At 48.0% G+C, this 13,840-nt stretch overlaps 1 protein-coding gene across 4 annotated transcripts in view; it reads left to right on the forward strand.

The window, feature by feature from the left end:
• Window positions 1–13,840, forward strand: part of INPP5D (inositol polyphosphate-5-phosphatase D) — a 131,775-nt gene that overhangs the window by 15,507 nt on the left and 102,428 nt on the right. For all 4 annotated transcript variants that reach the window (XM_079925058.1, XM_079925060.1, XM_079925059.1 and 1 more), the window contains exon 2: window positions 6,063–6,126. In XM_079925058.1, the coding sequence (XP_079781184.1) occupies window positions 6,063–6,126 (64 nt within the window). The remainder of the gene's footprint in view (window positions 1–6,062; window positions 6,127–13,840) is intronic.

Here is a 13,840-nt window from a genome sequence, read left to right on the forward strand (position 1 = left end):
AGTCTATTTTGTTTGATATGAGGATTGCTACTCCAGCTTTCTTTTGATTTCCATTTGCATGGAATATCTCTTTCCATCCCCTCACTTTCAGTCTGTATGTGTCCCTAGGTCTGAAGTGGGTCTCTTGTAGACAGCATACATACGGCTCTTTTTCTGTATCCATTCAGCCAGTCTATGTCTTTTGGTTGGAGCACTTAATTCATTTACATTTAAGGTAATTATTGATTTGTATGTTCCTATTACCATTTTCTAAATTGTTTTGGTTTGTTTTTGTAGGTTTTTTCCTTCTCTTGTTTTTCCTGTCTAGAGAAATTCCTTTAGCATTTGTTGTAAAGCTGGTTTGGTGGTGCTGAATTCTCTTAAATTTTGCTTGTCTGTAAAGGTTTTAACTTCTCTGTTGAATCTGAATGAGTTCCTTGCTGGGTAGAGTAATCTTGGTTGTAGGTTTTTCCCTTTCCTCACTTTAAATATGTCCTGCCACTCCCTTCTGGCTTGCAGAGTTTCTGCTGAGAGATCAGCTGTTAACCTTATGGGGATTCCCTTGTATGTTATTTGTTGCTTTTCCCTTGTTGCTTTTAATATTTTTTCTTTGTATTTAATTTTTGATAGTTTGATTAATATATGTCTCGGCATGTTTCTCTTTGGGTTTATCCTGTATGGGACTCTCTGCGCTTCCTGGACTTGGGTGGCTATTTCCTTTCTCATGTTTGGGAAGTTTTCAACTATAATCTCTTCAAATAGTTTCTCAGACCCTTTCTTTTCCTCTTCTTCTTCTGGGACCCCTATAATTCGAATGTTGGTGCATTTAATGATGTCCCAGATGTCTCTGAGACTCAGTTCTCAGTCCTCAGTTCTTTTCATTCTTTTTTCTTTCTTCTGCTCCCTGGCAGTTGTTCCCACCATTTTATCTTCCAGCTCACTTATCCGTTCCTTGCCTCAGTTTAGTCTGCTATTGATTCCTTCTAGAGTACTTTTCATTTCAGTTATTGTGTTGTTCATCACTGTTTGTTTTCTCTTTAGTTTTTCTGGATCCTTGTTAAATGTTTCTTGTATTTTCTCCATTCTGTTTCCGAGATTTTGGATTATCTTTACTATCATTACTCTGAATTCTTTTTCCGGGTAGGTTACCTATCTTGTCCTCATTTATTTGGTCTTGTAGGTTTTTACCTTTCTCCTTCATCTGTAACATATTTTTTTGTTGTTTCTTTTCTTTTTTTGATGGGTGGGGCTGTGTTCCTCTCTTACTGGTTGTTTGGCCTGAGGCATCCAGCCCTGGAGTTTGCAGGCAGTTGGATAAAGCAGTGTCTTGGTGCTGAGATTAGGACCTCTGGGAAGCTTCCCTCTGGTTAATATTCTCTGGGGTCTGAGATTCTCTATTAGTCCAGCCATTTGGACTCGGAGTTCCCACCATAGGAGCTCAGGCCCGACCTCCGGCCTGGGAACTAAGATCCTGCAAGCTGATTGGCACAGCAAAACAAAAAAAAAAACCAAAACAAACAAACAAAAGGAGAAGTACAATATCAAAGAATAAAATTAGAAAGATAAAAAATATATTAGGAAAAATAAAAATATAATTGAAACAACTGGTCACTGGGGGTTCCTCCTGTCCCCTTAGGTGTCCGTGGTCCCCCACCAGTGCCTGGTAGGTGCCCTAGCTGTGCGGAGACATGAAGTACACATCCTCCTAGTCTGCCATCTTGACTCCCCAAGTGGCTTTTTTGAATGCAGAGTTTCCAACCCTTGTTCTCCCATCCCATCTTGTCCAGATGTTTGCAACACTCAAGCAAGAAAAAAAGAGAAAACACGTACAAACAATTAGAAATTAGAACTGAAATATAATGAGTTACAAAGGAGTTTAAAAAACAGTTATAGAACATGCTAAGCAGATCAGCAGAGTGAGACAGACACTAATGAGGCTCTCGAATTTCAGAGTTTGATTTCTCTCTCTCTCTCTCTCTTTCTCTCCCCATGGGGCTCACCGTGGTAAAGGATGCTCTGGGCATGCATGTCAGTGGTTATTTGGCTAGGAAGAGCCACACGGAAGTAGTAGTTTTATCTGAGAGAATGCATAAAATGCCATGAAGTAGTTTCTTCCTATTTCCATTTGCTTATCCTTTTACATTTGAGCAAAGCTTCCCAAACCATGATTTGAAAGTGCCCTTCCCGGGGGAAGCATCTTCCTGCTGAGAACAGTGTAGGCACCTGTAGTCACCCAGCAGCTGTTGGGAGTCACATGGGAAATTTGCTGTAGGTACCACTGCATTTGAGAGTGGAGTAATCTCATACGGACCAGGGACACGGGAGACTGGGACGGCCCAGGACCATCCCAACCTGGGTGTCCAGCGGGAACATTTCTAACACGCTCGCCCTGAAATGTGACCCAATCACTAGAAGGAGTAGCAGCTGAGGACTGTTGTCAGCACTCTAAATGTTTACTAAATCACCATAAAGAGGTGGGAAAGGCCTGGATGGAAGCCATTGCCCCCATGAGCACACTGTCTGCATTATGTTCCAGTGCAGCGGTTGTCAAAGATGATTTAGTTGTGGGATCTTCACTTTAAACATTTTACATGGAAGATTTTGTGGGTGCCTGTGTGTGCATGTGTGTGTGCTTATGTGTATATGTGTATGTTATGTATCTGTATATGTGTATGCACATGTATGTATATGTTTATGCGTGTAGGACCAGGGTGAAGTGCAGCTGCTGGTGAGTGCAGGAGGCCAAGGGGTGCCCCCCTCCACCTCCCTGCAGAGTCCCCAACACCCCATGGCATGCTTTCCCAGGGGTTGTGTGTGGCAGGGGTGGTGGTGGTGGTGACACTCTATGCTTTCCCTTAAAGATCTACTGATTTGGCCCCAGGGATGACGTGGGGGCCCCACGCATTGGAGATGCTGAGATATTACTATCTAAGGGGAAAGTATCCTCTTTTCCCATTGTGCTAGCTTTTGAATTCTCATCTGTTTGAGTAGTATGGAGCTGTTTCTTTGTTTCAGTGTTGCTAGAACATCTCTGAAAAAGCCATGAAGGCTTGTCTGCCACACTTGATTAACTAAAGGGTCTTCCTGTTCTGTACGCTGTCTCTGTGCCTTTCCTGGTGACTCTGTGTTCTTTCTTTCTTTCTGTTTACAAGCTGATGTTTGGGGCCTGTTCAGTCTCTTCCACAAAGAAGAACCTAGGGGTAAGATGGAAGTAAAGACACAGACCTACTAGAGAATGGACTTGAGGATATGGGGAGGGGGAAGGGTAAGCTGTGACAAAGTGAGGGAGAGGCATGGACATATATACACTACCAAACGTAAGGTAGATAGCTAGTGGGAAGCAGCCGCATAGCACAGGGAGATCAGCTCGGTGCTTTGTGACCACCTAGAGGGGTGGGATAGGGAGGGTGGGAGGGAGGGAGACGCAAGAGGGAAGAGATATGGGAACATATGTATATGTATAACTGATTCACTTTGTTATAAAGCAGAAACTAACACACCATTGTAAAGTAATTATACTCCAATAGAGATGTTTAAAAAAAAAATTAGCTGCCCTCACCCAAATAGGGCACCGTTCTCCCCTGGCCTTATTTGCATATCTACAGGAGGAAGTGTCACGAGAACAAGCAGTGAAAGATAAGAGCAGAGCAGACTTCCAGCTGTCCTCCGTGTGTAGGCACCTGGCAGGCTCTGCAAAGAGGGTTGAGGCTGCAGGGGATGGGGATGGGGGAGTTAGGCTGGGGTCTGTGATGGTTCCCTGCTTCCCGGGACATCTGCAGGAGGTGAGGTGGTACTAGACTACGGATTCATCCTGGCCATCTCTGAGATAAGCCAATTGTGGTGTCAGTTCAGGCTCTAAAGACAGGAAGGGGAGTGGAAAGACGGGAATTAAAGGGATCAGAGGAAGAGAGGAAATTTTCCTATGAGAAACGAAGAGACATGTGGAAGTGAAATTACCCAAAACATTCTCCAAAACTTTCTTTTAACATTCATTGTTTCAAAAGGCTTTAAAAATTGTAAAATTAACTACTTAAAATTGTAAAACTTCTACACAGCTAAAAAGAAAATAAATCAGTAAGCACTGTTAAAAATAAATAACTCCAAAATATATTGTAGTATATTTCAAAGTCTTATGAATAAGTAAGCAAAAGATGATTTTAAAAATGTGAGACAAAGACATGAAAAGGAATTCATGGGAAAAGAAATACAAATAGTGAAACATATGAGAACACATCAACCTTTCTCATAAAGAAAGGCAAATTAAAGCAAGCCATCATTTTTCTTTCACCTCTCAGATTTGCAAAAGATTAAAATGTCTGATAACAGCCAGTTGGCAGGGTGTGGGGAAATAGACTCTTTCATATCCGGTTAGCAGGAGACACAATGTGAGAACTTCATTGGAAGGCAATTGTTCATCTCTATCAAAATACAAGGTGCCTGCGTCCTTCAGCCCAGCTCTTCTTCTTCTAGTGATTTATCCACAATCTCTAAGAAATGTCAGCACATGTAGTGTTCAGTGTGTTGCAGGCATTCTTCTAAATGCTTAATCTACACAACAGGTAGATGTTGTTTTATCATTCTCTCCTTTTTACTGGTGGGGAAACTAAAACTCTGGATTCATCAGTGTACACAAGAGGTAGGAACAGAGATGTTCACTACAGCATTATTTATAATAGTAAAAAGCCCCAAATAACTACCTGTCCATCATTGTAGTGTAAAATGAACAATGGCATGGCCACACGGTAGAACATGACTTAGGCAGATTGCTAATGTTTTTTTGGTGAAAAACAGCAAATTTCAGAACAACGTATATAGTATGATGTTATTTGCATTTAAAAGATATGCATATATAAGTTTGTGTGTATGTTTAAACATTTTGGAATGATTTACAAGAAGGAGTAGGAACTCTAAGGAACTCATAGGAGCCGGGGAAGGAGACATTTATTTTTCATTTTATATCTTTCCATGTGGTCTTAAATTTTTTAAATTAGTGTATAATTTTAAAATCTAGTTAAACAATACCATAAATGTTTAGGACTGGGCACATAGGAGGGGTTAAATGAATGAAACTTTTGTACTGAATCATCTCCTTGATCGCAGAAACAACATGAGCGTCTGTGAGCTGGAGTGTGGCCCCTGCCTGGGGGTCCAGCAGGGGTGGGCAAGTTTTCAAGGTCTGTGAGAATCCCAAGTGGGGGAAATGGGGGCAGGGAGGTTATGGTGGGTGAGAGAACAGACCAGCCATTTCAACTGAGAGTGTAAGACCCAAGTAGCGTTCTCCCAAACTCCTTATGCCTGTGGGCTCGGCAGCCGAGCCAGTGGACCTCCGTGGCCATCTGCTGTCACCAGGCTTCTGTAGGCTGGGTCCCCCACCTGGACCACCCACCAATGGGCCCCTTTCCCAAGGTGGTCAGACTTGACAACTCCCACTTCCTCTCAAAGCTTTTAGGAGAATAAAAAGTAGCTCTTCTTCCTTCTCACATTGGAGACCTCTGGACCAGAGGAAGGTTGAGCTTCTGGAAAGAAAAGAGAATCCGAAATTCCTTGCACTTCTGCGTTAGAAGCAACCCTAAGGCTCACCCACCTGCTGCTGGGAAAATCTGGGTCTCTGAAGGGATGGTGGCTGGCCTTTGGGAGGATGAACCCATGGGGCAAAGTCTCCAGGAGAGGCAGCCACAGGGGGTAGTGGAGCTCCGTCCAAAGCTGACTGAGCTTTGCCCTGCCAGTGCCGCCCCTCTGGGGCAGTGCCCACCACCCATTCGGCATGTTCCCGCCATGCTCAGCCCCACTGGAGTCTCATTTCTTCTTGAAACACCCCTTCTGGCTCCATTCATTTGGCCAACATGACAGCCCAGAGGTTTAGGAAGCCCTTTCAGATGGCGGACTCCTCTAAATCAGACCACACAGCTAGCTGTCAAGCGCCAACGTAAATCACGTCCCAGAGATCCCACCTGCCTTTTCCTGAGGCTCCTTGAGTGCTGGGGGGGTGGGGAGTGGACAAGCAACCCTGACTTTGCCCAGGATTGCTTGATGTCCAGAAAAAGGAATGCATAGGTTCTAATTCAGCATTTGGTCTATTTCAGGTACCGGAATTGCGTTTACACTTACAGGATTCTGCCCAATGAAGATGATAAATTCACTGTTCAGGTAAGTCTTTTAGAAACTTTGAAATCTGACCCTGACTGGAACGTATATTGGCAGAGAAGGAGTGAAAAAGAGGAAGAAGGGAAGAAAGCAGGTGCCCCAAGCCGCCTAGACACGGGAGCTTGTCTTTCTCCTAGAAGAACCTGGGTGGCGTTGCTTAGCGGGTAGACTGTGACCCTGCAAAGGGACCTGCCCCGGGACATGATGGAGCAGACACAGCAGATGTTATCTGTGTTCATGGGTGTGAAGGGGAAATAACAGAAAGGAGGATACTCAGAGACCAAGGACAAGTGACTGTGGCTTGTTGGTTGTTTTCTTCAGTGCATTCAAATGCATGACAGTCAGTGGGCCAGGAAGGAGAGAAGGGAGGGTACTTGTGGGAGAACAGATCGTAGTTTCTGAGGGGTTAGAAGACTGCCCTAAGGATTAGCATGAGATAATATCTTTCAATTTGTAGAGATCTGTTCTGTCAGAGGCTGATGCTCATGGCATCTGATTTCACTGTGTAAAGTCCAAACGTGTAAAACTTGCATTAAAGGTTAAAGAGCGAATTCCCTGGCAGCCCAGTGGTTAGGACTCGGTGCTTTCACTGCCGTGGCCCCGGGGCTCGATCCCTAGTCAGGGAACTAAGATCCCGCAAGCAGTGTAACGTGGCCAAAAAAGAAAGAAAAAAAAAAAGTTTAAAGAAAGCCATACTAGGTGCGCCAAGTCCGGGAAGACCACCTTCCATACAGTTTGCGTGACAAACACCACGGGTGTTGTGTGACCACAATGCATGACAACCGAGTGATGTGGAGGCCAGGGGAGCTATATGTAATCTGGCTGCACCAAGAGAGCAGGGGGTGGGCAGGAAAAAGGGGGTGATGCTCTCGGTGTCCACGGTGGGAGCAGAGGAGTCACACTCAGCTCTTGAGCCCTTCGTGAGAGGCACCCACAGGCAGAGTGCCCCACCCACATGCCAAGCAGAGCAGCCAGGATAGAGAAGGGTTGGGACACCATGTCGTGGAGAAGCAGCGACAGAGTCTGTGGGGTTTAGTTGAAAAGAAAGTAGAGGTGGAAGGGGCGAGGTGGCGTGTAATCACTGATTCCGGAGGTGAAGGGAACCATGCATTTTGTGCAGAAGTCGGATGCAGCGGTACAGACGCAGCTGGAATCAAGGGCAGGACAATAGGCAGGTCCCTGGGGCACAAATCACTGGAAATCTGTCAAGAGGGAGTTGTGTTGAGTAGAAAGCTTCTGGGAGACTATTTATGGGGATCAAAGAAATCATTTCAGTGAGCCACTTGGGACAGAGACAGAGACCTCGGGGCCACGCGTGAGCCAACCCAGGTGATCACGACGCTGCCTTCTCGGAGGCTGGGGCTGTGCTGCAGGGCTTCCCTGGGGATGCAAGTTTGGGCTCAAGCAGAATTGCTTCATGTCCTAGAGGTCAGGCTGAGCGCTGCTTCTGGCTTCTTCGTCCTTCCTGTACATACATGCATCTGCACTGGTATCTAAAGAGCATTCATTGGAATGTTTTTGGATCGTCTAGGATGCCTCCATGTCTCAGCCTCGGCACCAGGGACAAACGTTGGTACCTTAATGTTGGACAGTTCTTTCAAGACTTGGCAACCACTCATCAGTGGGATGGCTGCCTCTCCTATGGGCTCCTCACCCATCAGGGATGAGGCCGCCTGAAGGGAGGCCTGCCCGGGGCAGGCAGTGGGGCTCACTGGCCTCGAATTTTTTCCAAGTCTAGGACTGCATGGACTTCCCCACAGAGGTTGGCGTCCTTGATAGGTGGTTTGCTGAAAGGAGTCTAAACTCTCTTAAGTTAAAAGTTAGTTGGTGCTTTTGATCTTTTTTCCCCTTGTGGTTTTCTTCTATTCCTTCAAAGGGAAGAAGAATTTAAGTATGACTAGGCCTTAAGCTGGAAAAGACATGACTTTGTGGCTTCTATAGAGTTTGTACGCACGGCTTGTATACGTCTAGACTGCGTCTAGGTCTGTTCCCTCTGGCCTTTACCTCTTGCTGCCGTGGCGTCGCATGTTCCTGGGAACGGCTGCCAGTCCTGCAGCAGCTGGGGCCTCATCAGGCTTTGGGGGTTGAAAAGAACAGAGACTTGCTTTGGCTAACTTATGCAAGGGGGGTGGGCGGCCCTGGTGGAGATGCTCGGCGCAAGGAGGGAGAAGGCTGGGGCCTGGGACCAGAAGGGTTGGGGCCCTGCAGCCCAGGTGCTACCTGCCACGACTCAGCCCTTCTCAGTGGGTCTGCCCTTCCCCACCAACAGGCTCACTCCTGAGTTGCCAGTCCCAAGAGGGAGTACGGTTGGCTCGGCCCCATCAACAGCTTCCTCTGCAGGGGCCCTTGCAGGTCTGTGTATGGAGCAGGGGCTCGCGCACGGCTCGTAGAAGGGGGTAGAGTTGTGGGGACAGAGCATGGTTACCTGGGCCCAGCCAGGGTGGTGGGCAGGCAGGTGTCACAGAAGAGCTGGCACCCTGCTAGACGGGTCTGCCCCCGACCCCGGCACTGGGCCCGGGACCTCCTTGGTGGCCAACACCAGGTAACCAGGGGACAGGGAGCTGGGGGACCTAGGCAATTTTCACTCTTAAGGATACACCTTCCTATAAAAATACAGCACCTCACGAGATGATCAGAGTAGCTATGCACCCACGAGCAGGTTAACGCACGCGCACTGTTAGGCCGCGTCTCCGGGTTGTCGAGCCCCAGTAGTTACCGTTCGGGGTTTATTTTAAATCCAGTTCCTCTTTTCATGTTGAGGCAAAACCTCATACTCTTTTCTGAGCTTAGCCACAGTTTCTAAATAACTCATTCCTTACACCTGAATCTGTTTGGTGCTACCAGAATAGGAGGCTCCCCGCATAAGAATCTGGCCTGAAACGTTGCCAAGTGAAGCAGCAGAAGCTTTCATCTTATTCTAATTACCTTATAGCTCTTCTCACTGGGGCCTCTGGCTTTCTGACAAAACCAAAGAGCCACTCGGTCTTCACTCCTTGCAGAGCGACCTCATGAAGTCGACCGCGGGTTGTGGCCCGTGACAGTCCATGAGGCTCAGGAAGGGGAGCGATCCTGACGCCTGGTTACTTCGTTCTCACTCCACCTTTCTCTGACTTACAAAAAATCAGAGATGGGAGGGAAGTGTGTAAGCTGTAACTTCATTCAACCCCCGTGCTTTAAGCATGGACGTGGCTGAGCCCTGCAGAAGCAAGGCCTCGGGCCCCGTCTCCAGACCTGCCCGGCTAAGCCGTCTTTCTTGGACCCCAGAAAGTGTGTCCAAACCCAGCTAGGTGTTGAATCCCTTAGAGAAGGACAGACTCTGCCCCAGGAGGACAGGGAGACAGGGAGAGGTAGCCTCTCAAAGGGAGAGCCCTCTTTTCCTGCCACCGTTGTAAATATTGATAACGTTTGATCACACGTAACATTTGGCCTTTGGGCTAAATCAGTGAGGCACCTGGAACTCAAGCAGACCACCCTGTTCCCAGCTGGTTCAAGTCAAGAGTGTGCCAGCCATGCGGCCTTGGGCGAGAGTGTGACTCTACTGGAAAGTGGGAATCACGCACATGCCTCCCAGGGTGCGTGTAAAATACCCAGCCCCGGGGAGTGGCCGGCGTCGGGGAGTTGCATGGCCGTTACCGTCTTTATTTGCTGTGAGAGGGAACAGACCTCCAAAGGGACGATGGCATCTGTGAACCAGCATAAGTCAGTTCTACCTTGTGCTCCACTGAGGGAGGAGGGAAGAATGGCGGGAAATGGGATGGAAAGAGAAGGAGAAAGACAATGAAGAGAGAGGAAAGAAGGAAGGACCGAATGAAAGAGGGAAAAGGAGAGAAGGAAAGAGAAAGCTAAGAGGGAGGAAGAAAAAGTGAAGGAAGAACGAGGGAGGGGTAGAGGTGAGTGGGGTGGGCAGTTCTGACAGAAGAAAAGATGGAAACAGGCGTGGGGCACAGAGGCAGCAGAGAAGGGGAGGGGAAGGGACACAGGCGGTGTTCTAGAAGGTTCTAGTCAGTGACTAGGGGTGGCAGGAAGGGGGCAGTTTTCGTGGCAATCAGGCTCCCTCAGCTCTGCTTCTTGGGCTGTGGATTTCCACAGTTTTCTCAGCAGCCCGTGGATTTGTTAAGTAGCTGTTCAACAGCCACCCTTGACCCTGAGAATCTTCCAGACTGGAGGCTGAGCTGCCGGTGCTGGGGGTGGGCAGGGCTCTGAGCGCCACCCTGTGAGGCCAGAGGAAGGCGGGTGCGCCCAGCCCCTCAGCCTTGAGTTTCCCGCACCGAGAGTGTGGGTTTCTCATAAGGCCCAGGCTCCCTCCCCGCCGTGGACAGGGAAGTGGCACTCCCTGGAATGAACTCTGAGGCTCCCACTGCCTTTTGCAATGACCCTCCTCCCTGGGACATCAAGGCCCAAGTTCAAGGCGGGACGTGCAGTCCTGATGGGCCAGCTTGAGCAGAACTGAGGGGAGGGCCGAGGGCTGTCACGTAAACGGCCCGACGCCACAGTCCAAGTGGATGGGGCCCTTCGGCTCCATTCCTACGACCCTTCAACTCTTGCTGTTTTTCTCACATCCTTCCTACCAAGAAGAATAAAGCAGAAAATAAAAACTGCCCCTGGCCCCCCATCACAGCGATACATTCACTACAAACTCCCTGTCTTTTCTCAGCGTTGAGATTCTACGCAGGATATTGACTGTTGAAATCAAGAGCGGAACACGCACAGGTTTTAAGGCAAGTTTAGGTGAAGAGGGAATTGGAAACCATGAGCCTCATAGACTCTCGGTCTCCTTTCCCCATTTAGAAGAAAACCCCGGCGCTTTGAGCTGTTCGGGTGAGAGACTCATGGCTCAGTTCCTGCTCCCCGATGGTGGCTGTCACGTTGCTCTGGGCAGTGTGGCTTTTGGAGAGAGAAAACAAAACAACTTTCTAAAAGCCGTTCCGTCACAAGTGTCCAGGAGGGTTGACGGTTGAGCCATTGTTATTAAGCTCAGGAAGAGGGTGGCAGCTGTTACTGTTCTGAGTGGTCACCAAGTGAAGTAAAGATTCCGTCTGAGCTGCCGGGCGAAGGATGTGGCTCGAGAACACACTTCCTGACATTGCACAAGAGGGAGCAGAAGAGGCACAGGCGACAGAAGCCATACGCGGCCGGGGCCACGTCGCAGGACTCCGCGGCCATGCTTGAGGGCAGGGGGCCCGGCAGGCCCCACAGAGGCCAAGCAGTCCCTTTAGGCCATCGCTGCCACATTCTAGAAGCGTGCATTTTAATGTAATTTCATCTCAGTTCATTTTAGTTTAACCTGCTGTAGAACAAGGACAGGTCTGTTTTCCAAGCTTCTGAACATCTCAAAACATTTTCCAGTTGCCTTCAGATTGAAAAGGAAATTTGATGGAGATGAAATTCTTGGGGACCGAATTTCCCCTCAAAATTCTATAGAGGTGGTGTTCTACTGCTGTCAGAAATTTATGAGTTACAAATAGCCCCAGATACAAAATCCAAGGTCAAGCTGGTACCAGTCGCACTATAGGGAACCAGGCTTTTTCCTTGTTTTGAGTTGAAGCTGGTGGGGATTCTTCACCACCCTTATCATTTCCCTTTCATCAGTAGTTCTGGGAACGTGTTCAGCCTTTTCGCTTTGCAAACCTGGGTCTTTCTTTGGCTCAGAAGGCTCTTCTTCTGTTTGGTCTTTGAGTAAGTTTTGTGGGGTTTTTTGTTTTGTTTTGTTTTAATTAATTTATTTATTTGGCTGTGCCGGGTCTTAGCTGTGGCATGCGAGATACTTAGTTGTGGTACGCGGGACATAGTTCCCTGACCAGGGATTGAACCCGGGCCCCCTGCATTGGGAGCACAGAGTCTTAACCACTGGACCACCAGGGAAGTCCCTTGAGTAAGTCTTTATTCCAGCTCTTCTGGTTTCTCTTTGCCCTCTCTACCTCCAAATGACTGTCTTTACTCTTCCCCCCTCCCCACTGGCCATGTTGTCCCTGCTTCTCATGCTCCAGGACTTCTAGTCCACCTTGCCACAGGACATGGGACCATTTCCTCTTTGTTGCCCGAAGCAGAGCCCACATGGGGACCAACACTAGCTGTGGTTGGTGGGTTTAGGTACAGGGATAATGTAATATAACGTAATTGATAGGAGTAGCATGCACTAGTAACCAATGAGATGTGAAGGGAAGTGTTCCACAGGGCTTCTGGTAAAGATTTCTTTTGTCTTAGAAGGAGACCCAAGGATGAAATGGTCCCTTTTCTACCTTTGGAAGCTGTCGTAGGATGTGATAGCTGGGGCTGCTGCTGCCACCTTGCAACCAGGAGGGGAAGTAGCTGGAAAGGGAGGCCAGTATGCAGAGGACAGAGCAGGAAGATGAAATGAACCTGGGTCCTCAATGATGCCATTGAATTCACCAAGCAGAATTAACCAGCCTGGTCATTGCCTGGCCTCTAGACTTCCTGTTTGTGAGATAATTAATTCCTCTTTGTTCAAGTAGTTGCATTGGGGTTCTCTGTTACCTGCAGCAAAAAGTACCTTAATATGCAAACGTTTGGCCTATCCTCGGGGAATTTCAAAAGAGGAAAAGAAAGTTTTTAACTGAGCATCAAGTTTCACTGCACCAGAAGCTCATAATCCATGATCTGACACTCATATCCCCGACCCTCCCCTCTCTTCCGCCGTGGCCTGCGCCGTGTTGCCAGGCCCGCTCCAATCCCGCTCAGACACTTGCAGTGACTTGTCTCCATGCCCCACATCCTAGGGGTCGATACCCCTTTCTCCAGCTCTAACCAGAAAAAGCATAAAAACCAATCAATATTTTAGCAACAACTTGCTTCTTGCAGAATGGTTTAGCGTCTTCTCTCAACTTCGCTCTCAAGATCAGGTTCTGGGTCTAACCTTAGTACATTAAGAGGCTACTTAAAGCTACCCAACAGAAGAGAGTCTTTCCTCTAACAAAATAATCCCAGAAATAAAGACGCAGACGTAGAGAATGGACTTGAGGACACAGGGAGGGGGAAGGGTAAGCTGGGACGAAGTGAGAGAGAGGCATGGACTTACATATACTACCAAATGTAAAATAGATAGCTAGTGGGAAGCAGCCGCATAGCACAGGGAGATCAGCTCAGTGCTTTGTGACCACCTAGAGGGGTGGGATAGGGAGGGTGGGAGGGAGACGCAAGAGGGAGGGGATGTGGGGATATATGTATATGTATAGCTGATTCACTTTGTTATACAGCAGAAACTAACACACCATTGTAAAGCAATTTTACTCCAATAAAGATGTTTAAAAAAAGAAAAGAGAAGAAAAGAAAAGAATCCCTAATTACTCCATAAAAATATCTACCTGCTTCCTGCCGCCCACCTACGGCTCCCGAACCCCTTACCTTCCTTTACCTTCTTCATGGCACTTGTAAGTACCTGACTTTATATACTTATTAATTGATTTTTGTACTGCCGGTCTTAGAACTGTTCCTGGCATATAGTGGGCACTCAGTAGATATTTACTGAATGAATTAATTCTGCTGACACCCTTAAGAATGTAGAACTGGGCTCCCCTGGTGGCGCAGTGGTTGAGAGTCCGCCTGCCGATGCAGGGGACACGGGTTCGTGCCTCGGTCCGGGAAGATCCCACATGCCGCGGAGCGGCTGGGCCCGTGAGCCATGGCCTCTGAGCCTGCGTGTCCGGAGCCTGTGCTCCGCAACGGGAGAGGCCACAACAGTGAGAGGCCCGCGTACTGC

This window comes from Stenella coeruleoalba (genome assembly GCF_951394435.1).
Source record: "Stenella coeruleoalba genome assembly, chromosome: 6".
Taxonomy (NCBI): domain Eukaryota; kingdom Metazoa; phylum Chordata; class Mammalia; order Artiodactyla; family Delphinidae; genus Stenella; species Stenella coeruleoalba.